The sequence below is a fragment of the Phalacrocorax carbo genome, chromosome 2, assembly GCF_963921805.1.
Source record: "Phalacrocorax carbo chromosome 2, bPhaCar2.1, whole genome shotgun sequence".
Lineage (NCBI taxonomy): Eukaryota > Metazoa > Chordata > Aves > Suliformes > Phalacrocoracidae > Phalacrocorax > Phalacrocorax carbo.
The window spans coordinates 70,536,334-70,563,132 of NC_087514.1; the positions used below are offsets into that span (position 1 = coordinate 70,536,334).

The window sequence follows — 26,799 nt, forward strand, 5'->3', positions numbered from 1 at the left end:
TTTGGCATAGTTTTCTGTTATAAGGAGAAAAAAAAAGGTAGAAAGATACAAAGCTAACAGTTAATTATCCAAATTTCTGTATATCTGTTCCCATCTCATGAGTTTAATCAGAACTATGGAAATGCTTCAGACCTTTTAAGATCTAAAATATAAAACAAAATTTTCTTAGATAAAAATAGGGTTTCTTATGACATGTCTAGTTTTTTAAAGTTACATGAACTACTTCAAATATTTTCAAAACATACTGATAAATAGGCATGGAAAAGTAATCCCTATTAAAAAAATTTCTGTCATTTCTGGCTAGACCTTGAAACAATCTCCAGCTGGGACAGGACTCTGTAACCCTCACATTTCAGGAAAGAATATCCCTGTAATTCAAATGGAACAGAGCTTGGGGAATCAAGAAATTGCAGGAGAACAAAAACATAAGGCTAAAAGCGGTATATCAAGAGCTGACCCTAGGAAGGAAGGTGTAAACCAGATGGGACTGGAAAACGGGGCTAAAATTCTTAGAGTTGGGCAGACACGTGTGCAGCGGAAAGCACAGTAGCACAGCAGGAGAACAGAGGAGCACCCAGCAGAGAAGGTAACCTCTGTATTCCTAGGTTCTACTAGACTGGAGAATCAGGACCAACAAGCACTGTCTCAATTTTTTTTTCTTAAACTCATGTGCGTAACGTACTGGGTTTTTTGGAAATTCTAGGAAAACAATTTTTCTGTTATAAACTGAACATTCATGGATGCCCACTGAATACAGGTTTCCAAAAAAGCCTACACTGGTCAACCCTAATGGCATATGAGACATTCTACTTTCACCCAGAGGGGACTGTATCCTCAGCATTCACAAAAACATTTTACAGTAGGCTGGTTCTGGATCTCAGTTGTTGATTCTGTCATTTTCTATCCTTCCTGGCTTATTTTCCTATGAAGAAAGATTACTTTAAAGGGTCTCAACTACAATCGTTTAAGTGAGGACTTTGGTCAGGATAGGTATGGAATTCTCTCACTAAGTGTTTTCATGCTGATGTAAAGTCAAAAAAGCAGTCTGTGGTTGAATATGGCATATATTTTAGGAAGAGGTCTAGTTCTGACTCATGGAATTTGACATATATGCATTTTTTAGGTTAAAACTGTGCTTTAAGATGCAGATCATGTAAGTTCCACCTGGACTGAGATGAAGACTCAGTGAACCTCTGACAAATGTCTGCTCTCTAGCACTATGTGCAGGGGTGCCTACCATCAACTCGTATCTCCATTTTGGATGACAGTTTCTTAAAGCACTGAGACAGTCACGTAAATGCATTACCCTTCTCTAAACTAATACACATCTTAATCTGCGATGGGACTGAGAGATGGTTGAAGATGTGTGTAACTGTCTCTGTTCCATCATGCACATATAGACCTTTCCTAATGTACTTGGACAATGTTGAATTCAGCCCAGGCCAGAGCTCAGAAGCACACTTCTTTTCCACTAGTGGCCTACCAGACAGCTCACTCAGCTAAAAGCTAAGGGACCAAAGTGCTGGATACTCCTGCAGCCTCCAGGAGTTGAAATCCATAGCCCTCACCTCCTGGAAAAGACCCTTACCTCTGGAATATTGATGAGGCTTAGGACTGGTCCACCTTTCATCCTAACTGAGAAGGTGGGGTCACTGTCAGGAAGGGAAAGATGGGCTGAATAACTTAATATGCAACTTTGGCTCAGGCACCCAAATTACAGAGGCCATAATACTCCATATGCTCATGAAGCTCAACATATGGTCATAGAAATAATAAAAAAGATAGAATAATTCAAATATGAATTTGAAAAATTATAAAACACACCTGATGGTTGTGAAAGGGGGGATTAAAATTATTCAGTGATTACAGTCATTGCTAGTTCATTCCCAACATTGTAGTTTATTACTTCATCCACATATGCATCCTTTCCGGAAATCATCACAAAAAGCTTACCACGTGCTGGGAATAATAATAATGCCATCCAGAATGGTAGAAATCTCTTTCTTAGCAAAGGAAGACATAAGGCCAATGTCTCTGAAGACTACAAAAGACCTCAGATCTCTTCACATCTATTTGCTACTGGTAAATGCAAAAGAAGAAGAGATCATTGCATTAGCGAAGAAAATGTTATTAAAATTCATTTAAGGAGTTACCTCTCCCTGGACAATACCTGCAGTTAGCCATTTGACTCGGTCTGCTTCTTCGTGATGCACCCTAAAATGGTATGCATAGTGGGAAGAGCACTTCAGTGACAACTGTAGTGGCCATTGTTTCACCCTTGGCAAGATCCTGTTCATTACCTGATATCACAATTTAGATAGAAGTTACTATTAAATAAAGTTACTATGACCTTTATGAACCTAATAGCAGCAAACCTGAATTATATACGTAATTAGTCAATAAAATCAATGAAATCTATTATTTCCAAAGGTATGTTAGTGTTCTACTCTTTATATCAGCCTTCTAGTATATTATATATGTGAATGTAGAAGTCAGTGAGACTACACCTCATCGGAATCAGGTCTACTAGTTTCACCCACAGTAAAATTTAAGAGAATTGTGTAGGATGGCCAGATTAATGATATTTACAAAGTCCTGTCCTATGCTGTCACAGACAATCTTACAGGATCAAGGATACGGCCTGAAGAAATAATATGATTCTTTGCACCATGCATCTATCAAATCGATATGTATCAATTTATCTTTTTTCTCTATCATAATAAATTAAGTAACAAACGTAAACTTCAGCTAGCAAGTGAAACAGTCAGGAGACTGGCACTAGGCTATGCATGGTTACAATCTGACTCTGCCTCACTCTTCAAATGGGAAACTTTCTTATAAAAACGGTTCTGCGACTATGGAAATGTATCCGCATTCTACCCTCTCCTAGCCCATTAAGGTGACTGATAGACTCTAGATTACAGTGACTTGGAAAAAAAATTACTTTTTTAGTATTAAAAAAAAAAAAAGGACATTCAGGGAAATGAAAAGGAAAAAACCTACCTTTTCAGTAAAAACAGAAGGCAACAGAAGCTTGAGAACAAGTGATTGCCAATAGGATTTCATGCTTTTGTTAATTAAAGGGACAAAGAAAAAAACAGTGCAGTAGGCTGTATCCTACATAACAGCTTCTACTAATAAAAAGTAATAGACAATTTCCTGCATTCAATTCTTTTGAATACTATTATACAAGGTAATAGAGTTTTGGAAATGGAAGTCCTAGCAGCCTGTCAGAAAGAGCTTTCTTCCACTTTTTTTTATTAAATGACTAAGTGCAGCAGTCTGTGTCCTATCTCTCCCTCTTGCATCTATTGGATTGTATTATTTTACATTTTGATTGAAATGATGTCACCAGCAGATAAAAGCCTGGCCCAGGCATTGTAATTGAATCAGCCTGAGTTGTTTATTCTAGTGATCTACAGCGATGCTTTCCTTGTCCTAACACAGAATACATAAAAGATCCCCTCTTGTTTAACATGCTACTGATTAGATCTATTTTTTTAGAAGGAGGAATCAAATTGGGGGGTCGAGAGAATAAGAACTGGAGTTTGGGGGGGAAATTGGAAAAAACAGATGAGAAGAGACACCATCTGCAAAACTTTCCATGTGTGACTGAAAGTTTAAATAAATAAATTTCACATGGCATCAGTAACAGATGCAAACAGATTTGATTGACAACATTTAAATGGCAGTTAATGGGAACTTGTACAATTTTTGAAAGGTTTTTCATGCTCATTTCCTAAATCAGAGGCTTATTCAAGTTTTTATTTAAAAATAATGCTTCTCTAGGAAGAAGAAATATTTCAAATTACTATTTTTTTACTGCTATTAAAAATACAGTGTGTTGGATAATTAAATTATTGTTATTGACATGTTCCATTTTCAGTTAAAACATTTTATATTTAATAGACTAAAACAACATTCATATTGAATGTATTAAGGATATCCTGTAGTTGGTATTACTGAGAATTACCTTTTGCAAAATATATAAGAACAGGCAGAGGCAAAAAAGAGTTACAACAACCTTTCATTTTGCAAGTTCTCACAAAATTTACTTTCTTTGGTAATTATTTTAAGAGAAAGTCTGCCTTTTATGCTAAGTGCTGTTTCTTTTTTTTTTTTTGTCACCTTCCCCCCTGACCCCAAAGCCCCAGTGAAATAAAGAAAAAAATTGCACTACTTTATGTGATGTGTACACCTTAATGCAAAATGTCCTCAAGAGTTTTTGGTGGTGATGGTGGTGGGTTTTTTGTTTGTTGGTGTTTTTTTAATTCTAGGTCAAAATAAAGTAAAATCATATGAGGTTTAGTAGTAGTGCCAAGATGAAAGTGACCCAAGCCCATCAGGCAATTTGCTGAAATGTTTTTTACTTGAAACCTATGCTTTAAATTGTTTGCCTCAAATCTGGAGCTGGGAGTTTATTTAGTTTGTTATCTGGGATTTCTGTATGAGGAGGAAACAAAGATGTAATTTGAGAATGTATTTTTTTAATGCATAAATAAATCCTTTGAGCACAAGTGAATATATTTACAAACAACTACAATTACAATATTGTCATGGAAATGGCTATTAAATAAAATAATGAAAAATTTTTTGAGAGATTGTTTTAATCTAATATTTTTAAATATATGCAACAACTGTAACAAGACTTTTTTCCACAAGTGCACAAGTGAAAATTAAAGCCAGCAAAAGGGTTTTTTTAAAGTAGAATAGAAATATATCTACCAATGTCTATATATACACCCCTTAATTCTACTGTTATTTCCTGAATATTTGCTACAATCTATAAATTAAAAAATACATTTCCTGTACCATTTCCCATACCATTTACAGTCTATTTAGCACTCCTAATAGCTGCATTACAAAATTCACTCATAATTATTGCTGATAACGAACAAATAGACCTATGAGACCTTCAGATTTTTGTAATTCATTCATTGTCCTGAAGGTATCATTATTTGAAAGCATTTGTAAAACATATTTTTAATATCTCTAGTCAGCGATGAACTCAGAGCTGGGAAGCTACAAGACACACTATCTACATTTATAGACGTGTTTGTTTGGAGTGTATTTTAATGAATATATTTTGATTGAAGTTAACCCTTCAATATGCATTTCTTAGACCAAGCTGGGTAATATGCTTTTCAGTTATCTTGGTTTTCAACACTGCTACCCACTTTGAAAGTAATCATTTCATAAAAACTAAACTGAAATTTAAAAAAAAATAATTCAGAACTGTCATTAAGAATTACAAAATAAACTCACTGCTTTATTTATATACAAATAATGCGTATAACAGTTGGCCTTGTAACATAGACACAAACTGTTCTGTGACCACATAGAGAGACCCAAGCTCACCAAAGCACCGATCCACATTCAGTCCCCAGAGCTGCTTAAATATAATTTGCATCACAGAGGTTACACATTTGGTCTCTGAGGGAGGGGGGAGGGGAAAAAAAAAAGTAGGCAATGTTGATTTAGCCTCCCTTCAATAATCTCCAGCAGCTGCCTCAGGGAATAGCACTCAGAGGAACATCCCAATATGCCATGGTTTTTCTCACCATCACATTACTTTCTTGTTAAAGCATAAGTGGTTGGTACAGGCAAATTGATTTCAACAAAGGAAAACCATTGTGAACATGAACTCCAGCATCCAATTCCCCTAAACATGAACAGAGATTTATTTATAATTCAAAGATGCACAATTAACTTTTGAGTAGCAGTTTTCAAGATTTTTGGAGTTTCCACTGTGAATTCCTGTGATGCTCGGATGTCTTTCATACATCCTAATGCCATCAATGGGATTCCTTGTTTTACTGTGAGTTGGTTCAGACATTGCCAGCAGAAAGGTGTGAAGAAAAAGAAAGAAAAGCCTATACTTCCATTTATTATTTGTAGTCAGTTTCTTATGAGAGTCTTTTCCTGTGAGATTTGCAGCCACGAGCATATTTGATATACCAGTTTTGGACTTTTGCAAGCTTATAAAAAACAAACTAAACTTTCAAACCTATTAAAGCTGGCAAATAGAAATGTAAGATGGCAAAACTTAATGCCAACAAGTGAAAATAGCGACCAGAAAACAGGCAGATGGAAATGGGCAATGCAGCCAAACAGTAGTGCATATGTCAAAAATGCATCAAAACCAAGTCCTTAAATATGAGACAGAGGATGCATAGGTGTTTGCTTGGTTTAAATAATGACATTTTAAAAGATACTCAAACGCCAGTACTAATGTTTAAAGCTGGAAAAGGCATGATGGACCCTTCACCCTGCCTCCCCCCAGTGCTCCAAGCATGTGAAAGTCAACTGTATAATCAACAACAAGACCACATTAGAGAGTAATTTGTTGGGTTTTATGGGTGGGAATGACAAAACTGAGGTTCGGAACAGCAAGGGTTTCAGATTAAGTAGTGTGCTTTTAAACCCTGAAAAAATGTCATCATCTCTTTCCTAAACTAACTCATTTAGGAACCTAAAATGAGTGCACAGCTTGTATTAGTAGACATATTACTAATATTTCAGGTCTTTCTTTAATCACAGAACCAGGCTTGAATACAAAAATAAAAAGAGCAGCAAGATTCTGAAATTTCAAGTATATCATATCTCTAACCGAGGCATGGAATACAGAAGGAAACTGGGTTTTGATGATAAGAAATAGCAGTTTCCTTGATCAATTGTCTTGTTTTGGATATAAACAATACCTCACAACCTAAATCCAACTCTTTCTAAAGCAACTTGAATAAGAGACCAGATTTTCAAAAAGGCTGTGCCCCAGCAGACTCCTCTGAAGTCAATTATTTATAAAGCTAATTGAGGGATCCAATATACTATCCTGCTTTTGAAAATTCTGATCCAGACAATTTAAATAACTGCCACGATAGCCAAGTACATACAGGTCCTCCTGCTTTTTCTCAGAAGAACTGATCCTTCAGCTGTGTTTTGTCTTTTCTTTTAAAAAATAATTAGTCCTAACAGCTATGCAGCTCCTTCATAAAATTAAAACAAAACCAAGAAACTGTGCTACATTCTTACCATTAAGGAATGGTAAGAAAATGAGCAAAAGTATAGATGTTAGTGTCAGTCTTTAAGGAGTTATTATACACTCAAGCAAATGGAGAGATATGAATAATTCTTTGGCTCTATATGTGCATATATATACACATGCAGGCACATACACATTAGAAAAGCATAGGGTGTAATTTCCTTCTATATTATTTATAAAACAAGCTAAAGATTAATTAATTCCATCGTACAAAATGTGTGATTGCTTAATAAAATATATTGTAGCTGAAATAAAAGATGTTTGTGTAGCACACTTTTTTTGTCCAAAGAAGTGTGAATATTTTAAAAAAAAAAAGTTTACATGTCATCCTGTTCCATCTTTGCATGTACTTGCTCTTTATCTCTAAAGCAGCATACGTTCCATATGAGAGAGGGGGTTGCCATGGTATCTGCACTTTAAAAAATTGAATAGCAGATCTAAAAGAAGCATAAAATCGATTTAACAAGTTGTCATGTAAGTTACCCTGGCCCATAAGGATGAAGTCTATGCACCTTTTGCTATATAAAAATGTTTATTTTTTTGAAAAAACTAATTGTAATTTTTTAGTCACAGAGCTAAATACTCTGCTTGTCATTAGGCTTGTCTCATCAACTTACAAATCATTCGGGTGTGCATGTGGAAAATTCGTGTATTTGCAAGCAATTTTTTTCTTTTCTCTTAAAAAATAAAACAAAACACAGAAGTATTAAAGAAATAACTAAGCAGTGATCCTAATACAGAAGATAAAATGCTGACATATAATCAGAGAGAAAAATATACCTTACTTAAAAATTCATTGCTTTAAGAAGTTCTTACTCATTTTTAAAAAAAAAGAGGTTTCAACAATCACCTTGAAAATAATTTGGGACTTCTTATAGTCACAGGCACAAAACAGTCATTCACATTTCTAGTGCCCAGTCTGCGGGGAGGACAGGTAGTTCTTGCAACTATACGATGTGGTTTCACAGGCAAATTAGAGAAACTGTGGGTTTCCTTTTTTTTTTTTTTTTTTTTTTAAGAAGAGAGAGAAATATGAATGGAAGAGCAGGATAGGTGGAAGATGGCAGTTTGTTCCAAAACTATATCCTTTCAACCTCCCTGCAGGACAGGTTACCACCAACTCATTGAGTAAACCCCAGACAGAATCATGACCTCTACCAAAGCACCCTCCTTGGCGGAGTATAGCCTTTGGGAAAAGGTCAATGTTACCTAGCAACTACTAAGAGCCAGTGCCTTTTAATAAATTAACCCCTTCCTATGAAGCTTCGTAGCATCTTGCATCACAAAAGGACTTCCTATTTTCTGCACAAAATACACTAGGGATTTTATTTTAAGTTTCAATGGGTTCAGCTGTCGAAGTTGCCTGATGAAATCACGGCTGAACCTGGAAATTCTTTTAAGGATTGGATTTGTTCAGTGGAATATATAATCCTAACTATGCTCAAATAGAATTATGCTGATCTCTTGTAAACCCATACAAAAAATCAAAGGCTGCTTCACAGAGAGTTTCCAGAATTCTGTATGCCAAGTTTCCACCTCCATGGCTTGGCTGCAGTTAGGTCCCAGAAGAGTCATGAAACAAAGACAAGGTGGATGCGCAGGGCAAAGTCCACAGAGAAGCCACAGACACTGCTCCCTCTGCGAGGTGGGCGTGCAGTCTTATTGACTTGTTCTCCACTGTTCTGAAGGTAAAGTCCATATTGAAATAGGAGGTGAACGTGACTGGGTGGGACTAAGAGAAGCTCTTTGGCTCAAGGATCCCAAATAGCTGACATTCAGGGAATTATGGCGCTCAAGGAAAATGCCAGAGCTGTCAAGTAAGGGAAAAGCGAGTCTGTGAGAGGGAATGCAGGTAGAGGCTGTGCTAAGAGCAACTAAGAAGGGGACAACCTCTCTACCTGATATTTTATCATATCCTATGACTCAGTGATGGCCCATTGTTTGTCTAGGTTTGCTCTCTCTCAATTAAGCATTTCTAGGATAACAAACTAGCCCCCAAATTTATACACAGCTTACCTACCAACTGACGTCTGTAACCTGAGGAACTAGGAGTCTTCCAGAGACACCCTTCTATGCCACGCTGCACTAGAAGAAGCATCAGAAAGCTCCAAGAGATCCAATGGTTGGACCACAGAACAACTATTACTGCAGGCTGTATCAAAAAGCACAAATGTGTTGCTTTTTAGACACAGCCACCATCTGCATACCTCCTCTGTTATTTTCAGAGAGGTTAAGGTGAGACAGAAATATTTTGCTGAAGTTGGGAGAGAAGCTGAGCTACCATTTTCGCTTCTTAGAACTTGCTGAGTAGCAAATATTTACTTAGTCATAGTCCTGTAAAACAAGTTAATGTCTTCAATACTTCATGCAGAAAACAAGGAAAGTATAATCAACATCCACCCTCTAGAACATCACAATATTATGCAACACCCAAAGTGTTCTGTTGGATTTCAATCCAACGTCTTAACCCAAGTGCTCCCAGCCTCTTTCTGCCTGCAGTCTGTAACCTAATTTATGGTACAAAAATACAATCTTGTCCAGCTATTCTCTAGCCAGTAGTAAAACTCACTCAACTTTTATTCCTATTTCTACCTCAGTGAGAAAAATGTCTGCTAAACAAAAAGTTAAGATCTTTTCAGGACAAGAAGTTCATCTCTACATCTCACAGTGTTTTACAAAAGTATGCATGTAAGAGCAAAAATATATTTCACACAGAAAAGCCAATTGCATCAATTTTGCACACTCCATTTTACACTCAATGTCCTTTCCCAGGAAAAGGCAGCTAAACAGCAGTGTCCCTACCCATTTTGCAAGATCATAAATAGCTACCTTGACAGCAGATGCACACTTGCCATCCATTCAAACACATTGCTGCAGACTAGTCATGCATTCTGCTACTTGCTCACCAAATGGATAAGTGGGTCAAGAAGATGAGGGCGTATGCAGACAAGGAGGTTCTCTGAAGTGCAGGAAAGAAAAAAGTACAGGACACTAACCTTTAGGAAGCCATACTCCACCTGAGCTACTATTTATGGAAAAAAATGATAGAATCATATATATATGTGGGGTTTTTTAAGGAAATTTGGAAACATTACTCAAAACCATGACTTGAAGAATACATCTAAACCCAACCACCCCCATGAAAACATGGCAAACGCATGACAAAATTTGTAAAAATGGCAAACCCGGGTGACATGGCATGAAATTTCTAGAAAAGGAAGTGTCTTTGACTTAAATGGCATTTCTTATTTCATTTTCCATATTATTTTTAGTCTAATATTTTATTTGCATTTTTATTACTTTGGACTCAGTTGTCTGTAATAATACCCTTATCTTTCTACCAACTCAGAACAATTTATTTTGTATCCAGTAAGGCATTGAGTATTTCAAATTACTCCATCCAACACACATTACACACAATAAGTTTGTCAGCAAGGGGCTGTCCATTTGACTAGTGTATTATGTCCCTCTTCAAGTCCCTTAGACTTCACTGCTTCTTAATAACCTAATTAATTTTAGGTCATCTGCAATCCTCGTCACCATCCTGCTGCTTTTGCAGGAAGAAAACGTACGGAGTACCAGTGGAACCGCCACAACTAATGTCAGGATTTTCTTCTTAAGAGGTTTGATAAATTGTCTAAATATATATGTGCTTTGAGTTACGGGACTCATTAAAAAATAATCCTTTTTTAAGGCTGAGAACCATAATTAGATCAGGATTCGTGTCTGTCAAGTTGCCTTTTTTATATCACTAGATTAGGAGTTTAATACATAATACATGACAGACCCCAGGCCTTCTCCAGAGCCACTTTGGGTTGGATCCATGGAGGAGGTAAGGGTAAAATTTATTTCAACTAATCTTTGAGGCTACAGAGTAGTCAACAAAATCTGAAGTGATTTGCTATTTTTTGTAGCCAATGGACAAAAAGGCACTTCTGGGATACAGATCACCTTATACAAAGGTAGGTAACTCAGCTGGGTAAGAGGAGGGCAGCCCTGGTGTGCTCACTGGCTGTAAAGGGACTCTAGATGAGTCGGCCAGGTATGGGAAGCCAAATCTGAGGTTAGATGGAACCAGCCACATCCCAAGGGCTCAGAAGATGTGCCTACCTGCAGGTTACTCTTTGGACATTATCTGTAACTGCTTTTGTCTTGAGACAAAAGCTCCATGTTTACCTTGTAAGCCTAGCAGGAATCAAACATGAGGTTATCTTTTAGATACTAAATATACTAGTTGGGTTCTGATTTGATAAGCCTCTGGGCACACCAGATCAAGCCTACACGAAAATCATGAACTGAAGTGCAGCACAGGTCCTGATCCTGCTGCTTTTTCAAAAAGAAGTACAAAGATACTTCCAGAACATAGAATTGGGTTAACCTTTTAAAAATGTCTGTCTTGGAGAACCAGAGCATTTATACACATTAATATTTATATACTCATACATACGTGCACATATAGATACATGCACACACACATATATATGTGTGTGTGTAATGTGAAACAGTAAACAAACATTATGGGCACAGAATCAAAAGTTAGAAATAGCAGAATCAAGCTTACAAATCTAAGTGATTTGGGGAGCGTTTAAGTACTATTTGGACACACGTCTTCCAGTCTTTAGTTGAAATCCTAGCACAAAGAATTTGATGACATTTTTATTAACTCTGATTCTTTGAGGTAATTTATCCTTAAATATCTTAGTTGCTATAAATTTGCAATATGCTTTGGTTTTTGCCCTGCCTAACTTCTTCCCTGTAGTTTTGCTTTGCGTTGCTGTTTATTTTCTTACTCTCCCATCTCAATGTTGTGACTTCTCTCTTATTCTGTGTCCTTCCCCTTGGCAGGCCAGACAAACAGAAATAACAAGAAAATTTTGAGAACAGAAAAGAACAATTAGAAATATGTATCACAAGCGACTCCTTTAAACTATTTCTTGTGAAAATGCTGATTATGCATAATAAGCTCTTTGTGTAGAGGTATAACATCTCATGAATGCCTCCTACACTGGAAAGGAACAAAAGATTACTGAGCTGCTAAAATACCATTGTGAACCTGCTGTTTTGTTCCGAGAGCTTACATCCTAATTATAGCATTTTTCTTTTTCCTTTATTTAAGAGTCTTCTTTTATCGCAGTGTAGACTGGACATAAACATTCCTTTGGATCCTATGTGTAAATAATGAAAACATAAAAACTATGGATTTTTCCCCTATCAAGCAGGTTAATAGTTTAATTGTATACGGTTATTCTTACATTAAAAGCTGCATACCTGGCAAGCTTTATCGGGTAACAGGGACTTTTAAATGTGCCAATGTTTCTACAGAAGTAACGCGGGTCAATTGCAAAAGGGATAACCATAATGATTAAATCATTAAAATTTTGTCTATGCTTCACAGAGCATAGAGAAAATTAACTTCCCACCAACCTCATTTTTCTGCTGAACATGAAATAATGATTTTCTGCCAGTATAATTACAAAGCTAACATCTGATAGAGTCAGCATCCAGGGGGGATTATCACATGCATGAGTATTAGACCTCATTACCAGCTTGACTGCAAAATTATTACATCTTGTAATTGGATGGCGAGATTTATATACAGATTGGCTGGGTTCTCTGTAAGATTGTAATTACAAGCTTCGTTGGTTCGCTACTTATCACACGGTGCAGGAGGAGGCAAAAACAAGCAGAGGAAAGACCATTTCATTAAGCCATAACCCTATCAAGGGAGGAGCACTGTAACATCCCTGTATTTATTAGGCCAAACAGAGCTGTTTGCAGAAGGGGAGGCCATTTATTACCGCCTGACAAATGGGATTTCATTTATTTAACCTCGGTGATCTATTTCAGTAAAATGTACAAACGAGCCATCCATTTTATGATTCCGGAGTCAACGCCTCAATTATCTAAAGGCTAACTGACTGTTAAAGCACCCATCTGCTAGGATGAATTCATTGATTTAATTTGCTTCATGTTACTGAATGATTCTTAGCAGACAGGGAGGGGAAGGAAGGGGAAGGAAAGGAAGGGGGCGGCTGGTGCTTTAGGAGAACGCATCGGAGTGATTCAGCATGCTGGTGCCGGTCTGCGTGCGTGTGTGCGCGCGCGCCTGTTTTTTTTAATCCTTCAGCACAATAGAAGAAGGCGATCAATAGCAGCTTAAATTTTATGAGACAAGGAGTTAAGTTGTTCAGCTCGAGCCAAAACACCTTTGTTCTACCATAACAAGTAATCTCTGTGGCGGAATTAATATTGACAAGCTGGCTTCTTTGTAGCTAATTTTGTGGGTGCCTGAGCCAATCAGGAGCCTTGCAGTAATAGAGTTGTTATTAGAGTTCATTACAAAAGCTGTGGATCAATGGCTACACTGGGAGGGAGAGGACATGCTGCAGCAGAATGCATATGTATGCTCAAGGAAATGAAATCCTTTTAATGTCCTTGTAATAATTTATTCTGTAGTTCTCTTTGACTTAAAAAAAAATATATTTCAAAAACAGATTTATAAATGTTCCCCTTGTGAGGCTTTTAATTTTATCATAACACTGAAACTGATAGGAAGAAAAGCAGGATTTTAGGGGTGGGGAAATTCAGGGAGACCTTGTTACCCAGCTCTGAGAACTGCATTTCGTCTGGAAAATGCCACCACTCCCATTTTATCCAAATCACGCAGCCTGGTTTGTTGAAAGCTTAAGCTACTGTGAATATAGCATTGATGTCTTTTAAGCCACCCCTTTTCTCCTGTCTCCCTAAACCATCTGTCTCATTAAATCTGATTTTTAGTTTTTTTTCTTTGATGGGGTGTCATTTTGTAGAAAACATCTTTACATTCAAGGAGAAGAAATCACAAATAGCATGCTAAAGCTTTTCTCCCGTGTTTCTAGGGAGGAATGACCTGTATGCTGTAAGTGAGTTAGCACTTTCAGCAAGCTGACAAGGAGTTCACAGAACACAGTTCTTTGTAAAAGGTTGCCTCTCTCAGCTGTAAAAGGGCCCTCCTTGATGTAAGTGTTCCCAGAGTAATAATCCATTTCTCTTGTGGCAGGCTCCAGCTCGTGCTATAATCTTTCCCACAAGCTCCGAATCAGTACAAGAAAGCTGTTTACTGGACATTTTTCCCTGCATCTCAATGTTAAATGATACTCCATTAAAATGTGAGAACATCACACTCTAAGAAAGGCAGGAGGATCAAAGGGAACCCTCACAGTGAGTGCGTTGAGACAAATTAGCATCTTTTGGTCATGGTTTCCTAGATATAATAATATGGCATTTCAGGGCCATAAGTTGTTTGCTTTGCTTCCTCCCCTTTATTTCACCATAAAAAAAATAGCCATTTATTTTTTCCATCTCCCTATGTTTGTCTCTGCCAAAAAAATTGAATCACTTTCAATTGATGCAATTAAACAGGGTAAGTCCCTTGTGTAGACACTGTGTTTCAATTCCAGTGGATGTCATTAAGTCAATATAAGAGACTCTTCCACAAAAATAAGACCATCAAGTATAAGCGCTGTTCTGTCTGGGTGGTTTTTTTTTTTCAATTATCACATTTTTCCCAAGGATTGACAAAAACAATAATTTCAATTTTCTCCTTTCTTTTTTTTTTTTTTTCCAGACATCTGTCTTAAAACTTAGGTTCCTATTATTTAGCACAGTAACAGAAAATATTCTGGGAGAGAAAACCTGGGAATCAAAGAAAACTTGCCATCACCTTTTCCATCCACTTTTTCTTCCACTACCCCTTCCAGCTGGAAGAAAGTAGCTGCATAATATCTGGAACCAGTGACAGGAGGTGTTGAAATTGAAGAAAAACTGTCAAAATACAGATAATGTAGTAAGCCAAAAACCTTAGGTAGAATAATTTTGTGTTAATCAGAAAGTTTTGAATTTGACAATTTATTTCTTTTTTCTATAATAAGCTTAAATTTCAGAATTTGAACTGAATACCTTGATTGTAATTTTGTTTTGAAAAAGACTGAAAGGGAAGTGTGACATATCCCCTTTTTCCCCCATTCAAATAAATAATTTTTCCAGCCACCCTCTGTCGGTTTTCTCTTTTCTTCATGATAGCTTATTTCTAATAGTGGAAGAATGTCAACAGAAACTTATCTGTGATTTTTATGTCTCATCGTGCTGTTCTCAGACTTGACGATTTCAGTGTTCGTTATTTGTCCAGTATGGAAAGCCTGTAAGGAAAGGGAAAAGAGGATTGGTCAATGAAAAATGCTGTGTCTCAGAGGTCAAAAGGCATTTCCATAGAATTAGAATTATTGCCAAATGAGAAAGATCCGGCAACAATGATGAGAACAAATAGCAAGAGACTTTTTGGCCACATAAAGAAAAAGTTAAGTCAGATCAGAATGAGGTTGACACAGAGATTGAGGGCAATCTTGATATGGCTCAAAAAATTAAATTATTACCATACTTACTGGAAATTGAGATAAAATACCATCCCCTAAAGGTATGGGCAAGACAGCTACTGGGAACTCAAAGCAGAAATTCCCCTACCAAATTATTACTTACTTGATATACATTAGTTCTAGTAGACCATCCTTGAATTCTTTTAGTATAGTGCTGTAAGTGCTCTATGGTCAGGTCAGCCATCAACTACACAGAGCTGACCTATGGGAAGCCCAGTACAGCAACTGTAAAATTAGTATTATGATTCCTCCCGTGCATCTGCCCTCATCAATTAATTTGGCAGGACCCCAGCCAGACTTTCTTCTTAGTGTTTGCCTGAAGTTGCTTAGGACACTAAATTTCTTCTTGCAACATCTTTTGGAACATTGCATGCCAGTGTAATACAAACACAGAAATAATAACAAATTATCTTTAGTTTTACATTCCCCTTCTACCAGATTTCACTTCTTTGAACCACTATTAGTCACTTCTTATTTTTTTTTCTCCTACTTTATACTTTAAAGTTTAGAAATTATTCTGTTCTTTTTTCTCCTTGATGAAGCACAAAAGATCTCTTTTGCCATGAATCCCTGATCACTGACTTTGAAAGCTACTTCTATACCTCACTGCAACCTATTATAATTTCTAGTAACATACCTGTGGGTGAAACCCCTCCTGCACCAAGATCAGTCTCTAATTCTTCTTGATTTCAACGGAGAGTGTCACATTGCAGATCTGATTTTACTGACATCGCTCAAAGAATTTCACTGGGCCACCCTAGTTTTCCACTACACTAGAAGCAAAGAACAATCAGACCACCATGTTAAACTGTTCATTCCTAGAAAAGGTGCTTTCTTTGCCACAGGTTTGTCCTTCGTGAAGATGAAATAGATTGGGCAGTTGTTGTATTTGCTAAGTTCTCTCGTCATAAGGAAAAAGATGGCAACATTTAAGCTGCTGCTTTGACCAACTGAATATCCCATAATACTACTTACTGCTATAGCAGCAACTTTAGAACAACATATATTTGAGTCCTCAAATGTAAATGGAATTTCTGTCTTTGGCATTTCTGTCTGCTTTCTGAAAATATTTTGAACAGCTTTAGTTGTGGAGGGACAGGGGGAAGCTATTCATTAGAGCACACGTTTTTCAGCCTTATTGCTCGCAATTAACACACTCAATAAACCATTGAATATAACTGCATGTTACATATGCGGCTACAGTAAAAGGCATCTACTTTTCAAGTTTTAAAGCTACTTGTCCTTTCGCCTTATACCTCAAAACAAGCCTGAGGCAGGAATGTATTGCAGCATAAATACATGCCTCAGAGCATGTTATTCTTTAGTAAAATGTGTGTTGTAATGAGATAACACTGCACCTCTAGTAGTTCACCATATCCTGAAGGTCTACAGTTATCTCATTGTGCCTGTTCAGTCACACCTGATTGACTAATTCGGTTATTTTTTTATTTACAAATTTTTACTATGACTTGACTGTCCACAGACAAACCAATAGAATCAATGTTTGCTGCCAGTAGGTTGGTTTTGAAAGGCTGACTATAAATTTCAGTACAAGTGCCAACATTTCCACTAACTTTCATGAGAATAGCATATAGGCCAACATATTTTTGAAGGAACTGTTTTTCTCTTTTACGAACTCATACTCTACATGCGTTGAGATCTGAAGCATTTCACAAATTGAATATGTCCGCAACTCAGAAAAGACATTTGAAAGAAAAAAAGAATCAAACAATGTAGTCATGGTAACCTGTAATTAAAGATCAGATCCAAAAGCTGTTGACAAAACTGGTATCTACCATACACACATTATCTCTCATACTTTTAGAAACAAATTCTGAAGAAAAGTTGTATTCAAAACCAGAGTTTCTCTTCTAGTAAGTGTGGGTGGAAGGGTTATTTAAAGCAGAACAGAGAATAGCAAGAGCTGGGCCAAAGAGACACCAAAGAGGATATGTGCTGGTACCTCTAAGGAAACTTACTGAAAAGGCATGTCTATTCAATGGGCATCAAACTGTGAAGGCATACAGAGTACCAGATTGTCTCTCCAGAACTCTTATAAAAGCAGCGATAGCAAAAAACTATGACTGTGTGAGATAGAATCATAGACCAGCCTGAGTTGGAATGGACTTCGAAAGATCACCTGGCCCAACCTTTCATGGAAAAAGGGAACTTAGACGAGATTTTCTAGCACCCCGTCCAGTCATGTCTTGAAAACCTCCCGTGACAGGGACTCTACCACATCCCTGGGAAAGTTGTTCCAGCGATTGACTGTTCTCATTCTAAAAACTTTCTTTCTTATATCAAGATGAAACCTCTCCTGGTGCAACTTGTACCTGTTGCCCCTTGCTCTCCATGTGTCTCCTTGTGAAGAGAAAGCCTCCATCCTCTTTGTAGCCACCCTTTAAGTACTGGAATACTGTGATGAGGTACCCTGTGAGCCTCTTCCTTCTCCAGGGTGAAAAGACCTCACTCCTTCAGTTTTTCCTCATAGGGCAGCTTCTCCAGCCCTCTGATCATCTTCGTGGACCTCTTTTGGTGATGAGATTGAATACTTTTATTATCTCTTACTATGCCTCATAACCAGAAAAACCATAGTATTTGGGAAGGACAGAATGGTAGTTCAAGAGCCACCATTGTCCCACCTGGTAACGACTTTGCTAGTGGACCGGAAAAGCACCCTAACTAGGAGAAGAAAGGAATCACATAAAGATTAGATTTGTTCCGATAACCGAGAGATTTAAGATCCCAACCCCATTTTCACCAAAAAAACTAGAATTTCAGTTGGGCATTTGGGTGCTATCATGTCTTGTAATAATGACAATGACACAATCATCAGTCTCCTGAGCTACCCAAGTGTGTGCTTGAGGCTTTGCTTTAATTACTCTGGGTGAGGAAAAGACTCTGAAGATGTCATCTGGCAGACATGCAAAACTACCCAGTTGTTGAATATGATTTCTATAATCTAATAAAACATAGGATTATTTTATTTCTTAAGGACACTTCACTTCACCTGATTATGAGGACATGATCAACACACTGATTTTAATGTAACAGTAATATTAATTAATCGTTTACTAGCACGTACGTAGAAAATTGGTATTCTTGGTTGTGCATGTAAAAATAATATTCTAAATAAAGTCTGTAATACTGGTAATGAACGTACAAGAGTTCTTAGAAGCGACTTCGTATGAACAACTCATATCACAAGATTAATAAGAGACTAGAATAATTTTGTGTAACATATAAAGAGCTCTTTTCTCATTTGCACAAAACCAAAATGAGCAAATGTCAGGAACACACAAGGACATAAGGAAAGTATTTTTGAGAAAAACCTGGTAAACTCAGGTTTCTGCTGCTTTTGCCACCATCTACAGATCTGTACATTTTTTGAAACAATAGGGGGTCATTACTTTAAGGATGATGGAAACACCACAGAACAAAGGGCTTGCTCATCAGGAGTATCTTCCTTCATTTTCTTCGCTTTATTTTGCTTAGTGCAATTTTTCATCAATATCTTTTCTCTGCTGACAGTAAATGCCAAAATTAAAAAAGTCATCATGCCAACAGTCTTCGAGATCAAGAAAAAGATAAATCCAAACTAGCATTGTTTCTCTGTCTGACAAAAAGTTATTCCTTTAACACACTTTTTTTTGTCAGATGTTTCTAAACAGCAAATTCCTCAGAGACATTTTCTACATTTTCTACCATTTCTTGTTTGCATACTAGCCCTGACAACTGTGATCTCAAAGAAACCATCAGAGTTCATGCAGTCAGAAGCCCTTCAGACTTCCAAACCCCCCTGTTTTCCTGAAGATAAACAACCTTCAGGGGCAGGGAGTCCGGGGAGGATAAAATTAGTGACAAATTCTGCCAAAAAATATGATTTGGAAGATAAGCTTAGAATCAGTGTCAGTACTTGGGCAACACCTCTCTTCTCCCCAGCTTTCCGCAAGCCGTCATGGGGTGTCAAAATTACATCTATCTACTTGTTCAGCTTCTTTGATCTGAGATTCACCAAGCAAAAAGCAGTATTTTTCGATTTGTTCCTCTGGTATCTGTGATTTCCTAGGTCTCTCATTCATGTATAGGGCAGGCCTAGTACTTGGCCTAGGACTATTTAACTTCCAGAAGTCAGACAAGGAAAAAGGAGTGCATTTTGCCCACCTGACCTCTGTAGTACTGCAGGTCACTGTTGGGAACCAGAGTTTTCTATGTCACTGATACCTGCTTTAAGCATAAGAGAACTCTACCGCCTCCTGGAAATGTGATCTGTATCTAGTATTTTTGGCTGAATAAAGTAATTACAATAATATTGTTACTTAATTATAATAGTTATTGGGAGGGAATGATATAGGAACCTATTGTTTCTAGCTCTCAGGTAAACACTTAAGTCAGCAGCCTGCAGTGCTGTGCTCCCCTGTAGGCATAACAATGTTGAAATCTGTTGTGCACAGTGGAGCAGCTTCAACAAGAGACCAGGGAGCACTCACCTTGGAATATCCTACATCTCACCAGTGAGGGTGCTTTCCTAGTACATGCACTTTACACCTCTTTTCCACTCTTTTACCAATTCCTATGCTGAAGGAGTACATGAGCCCAGGTTTGCAGGGGCCTGAACACATGGGCTGCAAAGAAAGAAGCCTTTTCCTCCCCCAACCTTGGGAAAACAGCATTTTCCTCCCACTAAAAATATCCACCAGCCACTTTGTTTTGTGTTTCCTTCTCTCTGTCAGTCATTTCTGTTGTAGATTAAACATTTCTAGGAAAACAAATAAATAAAAAATAAAATTAGATCACACAATTTGTTCTCTCTCATATCTACAGTGAATGAGGCCAGTCCTGTAAAGACAGAAGCCTTGCTCACTAAAGACAGACCTCCTGAGGTTTTGCCTCTTGTGAAAACCATTCTTAATCATTCATATTCACTTCATTTTGTGGGAAAATGATAGTGAAAAAAGAAGTAGCAAAGCATGCCAAATGGATGGCTAGGAAGAAGGGTGCATAAGTAACATGAGTCTGCATTCCTGTGAGGCCAAGACTGAGGACCGCTGGACTGTCATGGTGACGCTTCCCCATCCTTAGGATGCAAAGTGGGCATCAGCTCCAGCAAAAATAGCTTCCAGCCCTGAAGGGGAAAATGCATATCTGTCCTATCTCCCTACCTTGCTCCATCACAAGAAGACACCCTGTTCTCTCTACACCACATCCACCCAACTCCCCTCAGGGCTGGCTCAGCCCATGTCCAATGAGAAGGCATCTCCCCAGGGAGCCTCCACATGGCTCTGGTCCTGAGGAGGCCCCAGATGCTTCCCAGCTGGGAACAAGCACTCCCATCCTACCCCAAGCACCAAAATGTTTCACTACAGCTCTGAAAATAAGATTTGACATATAAGACATGTGGCATGACTTTCCCTCTTATGTTGCAGTGCTTTGTCAAATAAAGTCAGTGGAATTACAGTGGTGTAAATCCTGCATAAGTAAGGTAAGAATAAGACCTTTTTCTGTCCTCTACAGCCTGATCATATGAAAAGCTGAACATTTCCCACTAAGTGCTTAGTGCCCTCTACTCACATCTATTTGATTTCAGTGAGAATTCAGCTAGCAGAGTTAATCTCTTACAACCTACTATTCTCATGCATTATGTTGCTCTCATTCAGGAAATCTGAACTGAGTTTAGAAATTCCCAGGTCCCTCTGACAGTCAATAACTTACTATTTTAATGCAATGAGCACATTAGCCCTGAACAGCTTGAGACTGCATTCTCCATTGATCAGATAAACAATTTGTAAGATATTTTATTACAAAATGACGCACCAATTTAGCCATCTTTTCATCAATGATGTGCTTAAATTGGATGTGAAATGCCAAGAAAGTTGCCTCCCCAGGGTGCCATCAGTGAGAAATGTAAAGCAGAGGCTTTCAGTTAAGATGGTTCATGCAGCGGAGTTTTATCTTTCAGTCAAATCAAATTTAAGTCAACTGGTAATACATGTTTGACCTCCCATTATCTAAAGCCATAAATTGCATTGCAGTGATTTGTTAATCTGGCCTTAAATCATCCAGCAACCTTTATACCTTCTTTTATGAATCATGGGGTTTTTCTTATTAATTTTCTTATGAGTCCGTAGAGTATAGCTGATTACATCTCTGGTTTCTTGTACCTACTCCACTCATTCAAGAACCCTTATTTCTGTTAAATATAAAAAGCAGTATTGTTTCTAAACTCACTCAAGTATAGAAGAACACACTCTGGCTATAACTGCTTTATTCCAGAGGGTAGCACAGATAGTCTTAACAGCCCACTTTAAGATTGCATCTCTGAATCACAAAAGAAACACAAAATGAATCACATAGTATTTGTGATCTTTTACCAAAAGGTATCTAAGCTTGTGTTAGCATATTTACTGAGACAAATTTAATTGACAGAACAGAGGTCCTATTTTATGTCACACCCACCTCATGTTGCACTTCCACCATAGTTTGGCCATAAAATTTCAGGAATGACATGAATCATCATTTGATATATGACATAAGTAAACAGGTAACATTGTTCACTTCCTTCACCACCACTTTTGAAAAAAGAAAGATATCGAAAACTGTGGAATATAAAGTATACGCATAACTATGGAAAATAAAGTATCTTCATGGTACTTCCAGAAGAAAAATTTCAGAAGTCAGAAATCATGAGACTATGAGAAATATCTTATGTAAAAAGGTAAGCCTCAACTATTCACTATCATGAGACTTATTTTTAAAAATTCCTTTGGCTCAACCTCCCTGTGATAGTAAGTTTTGCCAGCTTTTAAAAACCTGTTGCCAGGACTGTTGATTGCAGCCCTCAATCAACACAAGAGTCCCTGGCAGAGGACCCAGAAAACCCATGGTCCTGTGTGTTGGGCATTGTGAACAGGCCTAAGGAGAGATGCACCATAATCAATGTCATGGGGGTAAGAGCAGAGACTCATCAAACTCATTAAATGATGTGGCTACTAAGCCTGCATTAAACGGGTCCACTTTCAAACCTGGCTGAACTAAACAGGATGCAGACTGCTCATATGTAAGAGGTTAATTAGCACTGACTTGAGACATTTAGTCCTTCTGCTTGCAAAAGAAAAAAATAAGCTTTGCTTCCCGGCAATGCAATTTTTCCAGCCTTCTGAAATTTCTCAGACTTTTCTCTTGTCTTAATTCACAGGCAAAACATCCCCTTTCCCCAGGTCAGACAGCCTCTTTGCCACACTAAGTTTTAAAGGGATAGCTCCCATTAACCAAAGCACAGATGGTAAAGCAAGTAAAGGCACAGCATTCAAGCTTCTTGGTATTTCAGTACAGAGCTGTTCGGCTAATTTTTATTAAGTCAAGCTTCATCCTTTGGCTTTGCAGGATGTCTCAGAAGGCTTAAAATCAATTTCTCCTACATCACCACCCTCTTCTGCTTCAGCTATCAGCTCTGTTACTACCTGTGTGGATCCCTCTTGCAAAGATGCTCATGATGCCAATAGCAAATGAACACATTGACACCACAAGAGACCTGTACTCAGGCCTAAGCTTGCATTCATACTTCTGGACCATTCAAATAACTAACCCACTGCCGATGTCTAGTTTATCCTCCCTTTCACTTCTGCCACTGCATGTGAAAACCTTTAGGATGAGATGCTAGAGAAAAGCCCTTTCACAAGCGCTACCTCTAAAAAACAGGGCTATCGGCTGAATGGACAGAAACTAAGGCAATTGATCTTGCAGTTGAAGATCAAGAAGCAGTACTATGACTTATTCCAAAGAGTTATATTTTAAAGGGTTATTCCCAGTAATAATTCACATTAACAATCCTTTATCTCATATCTTTAACCTTGGATCTCAATGTTTAGCACAAAACTCAAACAAAAAAATAAAATCAAACTAGGAAAATATGTTCTAGCTTGCCTTTGCTTTTTGATACAGCCCGAATGAGTTGTATTTTCACTGCATCTCCCCTGTGTCACCAAGACTACCCAAGAACCAGCAATAAAGGTGGCAATACATGATATCATGTATAGCAGGGTTATGTGGCTTATAGCTTTCATAGTTTATCAAGAGTTTTGTTAAAGCATATATACAACACTTATAAGCATCTAAGTTGGAATTTTATGTTAAAATCACAGACGAGTAATTAGCAGAAAATAGTTGTTACATGTTACTTTTTCAATAGATCAGGGGAGTGGGGGTAATCCAGGAGTTGTGTTTAGTATTCATAGTAGTTTAACATTTGCTGAGTGGCTGTGCAGTGGGGCTAACATGAAACACTAAAAAATAAATCACTGCTGTGATCCCAAAGCATTACGAGGTTGTTTAAAAAAAAAAAAGAAAATAAGGAAATATTGAGGTCTTTTAATTTGTCTTTTTGATTTGGTGCACTCAGACTATGTTTTAAACTTCTTCCCAGCACTAGGAAGACTGAAAACATTCTCATACTTCTAAAGGAAAGCTGAGATGATAACATAATCATTTGCCTCTGGGAATTAAGGCTTTAAATAAACTCATTGCTAAACTGCTACTGAATAATATTCCAGTCGTATTATCAACTAATGATCAATCATGCCTCAGTGCGAGCCAAAAAACTCAGATCAGGTAAATACTGAAAGCTCAGTTCTCAAAGGCATGCAGCTTCTAGGTCCCACTTATTCTGTGAGTGTCCTCCTTGACCTCAGGCACACTCAGCACAGAGCCAAACCCTATTTCAGGAGAAAGGGACGTGCCACCAACATGCACCCATAGATCCTAATGCAACAGTCCTAATCATTTTACAGCTTCTCTACCAAAGCACTTGAGAGGTATGTTCCTGGAGAGCAGCCCATAACACAAGTATTTATATAAAAGTTAAAATCACTTTTAAAGCAAAGACACTGCTCATTTCAATTTGATAAATTGAACTCTTCTAAAGTGTAAACATTCTACCTAACATCACTCTTTCACAAAATGGTAAGTTATCTCAACTCCCAAATATACTCAGGAAATTGAAGCTCCATTGTCACAAAATGCACAAAGCCAAACCAAAAGTGAAGCCATAACCATAACCTTACCTTCACAAATGGAACAGAAAATCACTATTGAGAAGACACTAGAAGTATTTAACAAGAAAAGTATGAGTTTCTCACCCTCAGGCTGGCAGCAGTAACTAAAATCTTTGTATTTTTATTTGAAAATATTATTGCATTTGCGTATATGGAAAAACATTCAGTAAGAGCAAAGAGATCTTGTAAAGTTATCTGTTGTTTAGGTTTCAAATGTGGCAGAAGCAACCTAGCAGATTTATTATAGGTCAGTAACCAGAGCAGATTTTTTGGGAAAAAACCCACCAGAAGTGTATAAAACAATTATATTTTCTGTGATGATCTCAAAATTCAAAGCAGCCTACTTATGAAAGCCGTGCAGGTTTGGGATGGTTTTTTTCCATTATTACCTTTAGCACTTATTATAACCAAAAGTTATCTTATTTTTATCTACATAGTCTGGTTTTGCTGCGTGCTTGCAAATTTCATAAGACTCTCTTTCAACTAAATTATTTGAATTTTCTATTCATACACTCAAGACTGCAATCACTAGAGCTATTTGAAAAATTATATCACAGGCAAGAGCAGACAAGAATTCATTCTTTTGTAGGCTATGAAAGAGGAAGACATTTATTGTCATTCTTGTAGGGGAGGGAGGTTGTGACAATAAAAGGTAAATGACACCCACAGATTTCAACTGCATTGTCAGAAGCTGGGTTTGTTTTCAGAAAAACATGAAAATTGTCACATGTCCTTATGGTTTCACAGTGGTCACTTATATTCACAAATTCAGCCACATGTTTAGATTTTTTTTTGTTTGGTACCAAATCAAATCAGAAATATTACACCTATTTGTGAACAAAGTAAAACATGGGTATTTAAAAGTGCAAAGACTGAGTTCACTCAGTCATATGATCAGTAAGTTCACATGATCTTCATAATGTCAAGTCAGTCATACACAAGGAACATGCAGAATCCTACCGAGCATCATCTTTCCAAATAATTCAACCAACATCAGTGACCTAACCTATGGGGCGATGTAGCTCCTAACATTATTCAAGGCACCAGAATCTGACCCGTAACTCTTTCTGTTTGGATAGATAAAAACCAAATAAGCATTATCCCCACCCAGCATATACAGAGAGACAACATTGTATTAAGCGACACCTACGGGAAGGTTCTCTATAATCATCTCCTGGAAAGCATAACTGTGAGCTTTGCTTTTGTGTGGTCTCTCACCTCCATCATTTTTATACCCATCAGGGATGACACGCTCTTGTTCTGTGCAATTCTGCCTGCCTCCCAAAGAATGAGACACATCTAAAAAGCACCATCTTCTGTTTCCACCCATCAGGAAAATGCTGATTGTCTGCCAAGCAATGACATGAATGTTCACAGTCCCTTCTGATGTCATCTCCATACTATCTCAGCCACAGCTGTAGATGCTTAATGGAGAACAGATGGGTAGATGGGCTGATGAGAGAGTGTAAGAGAGCTGGCATGGGTCACCAACCTTGCTACCCCCCACAAGCCCAAATTTCAAGCATGGCACATGGCTTCCAGTTCTCCCCATTTTCACTGAGGTATCTCAGAAGGAGCTAGAAAATGCCATCTTCCAGTGGAAGACAGGTAGGATCTCTCTTTTGATACACAATAATGTAATACTTTTTCCCACATCATAACCATCTTGAGAGATCTGAGATGTAAAGATAGCAGAGAGATTTTTTTTTATCATTTTCACTGGAAAATGTGAGTTCATCAACATCTTTTTGAGAGAAATGTACCAGTATGGATGATTCTCATCAGCCAAGGTTTCTCCTGTACTAAGTGAAAGTATGATTCAATGACAGCAAAAGAGTCTCTCCCAGCACTGCTTGGAAGAGAAGAGCTCACCCATAAAGTGGGACACTTACAAAGGATACACCTGTTCTCACCTTGGAACTGATCTGTACTAACCATGATAAAAAGAGAAAAACAAAGAAATCCTTGAAGTTTAATTCAGTGTTATGGCTTTAAAATTCTGCTGCCTGAAAATTTACATAGCTTCCTGAGCAAAAAGAAATTCAGCAATACTATTAGATGTTATTTTAAAATTTGGTCTTTCTATGGTTACAAAAAATCAATGTTGCATAGCTGTGTTAACAAAAATATATGCCATTCTGCTTCATAACACTGTGCCAGACATAAACATTCACTTTAGAAATTAATAATTTTGATGCTAGAACACTGCTCTTGTATATGGGTAGGCAAGGAACTATCAATGAAGTTGGAGAACAAGAATTCACAGAACAAGTAGCTACACCATTGTGTACCTTCT

General features: G+C 37.6%; 1 protein-coding gene across 1 annotated transcript in view; it reads right to left on the reverse strand.

The window, feature by feature from the left end:
• Window positions 1–275: 275 nt before the first annotated feature.
• Window positions 276–26,799, reverse strand: part of LOC135311961 (actin nucleation-promoting factor WAS-like) — a 72,688-nt gene continuing 46,164 nt past the window's right edge. Inside the window, exons 3-5 of the mRNA XM_064443218.1 lie at window positions 14,745–15,219; window positions 2,171–2,300; window positions 276–2,079 (exon numbers count right to left, since the gene is read on the reverse strand). Coding sequence (XP_064299288.1) covers window positions 15,139–15,219 — 81 coding nt within the window. The 3' untranslated portion in view covers window positions 276–2,079; window positions 2,171–2,300; window positions 14,745–15,138. The remainder of the gene's footprint in view (window positions 2,080–2,170; window positions 2,301–14,744; window positions 15,220–26,799) is intronic.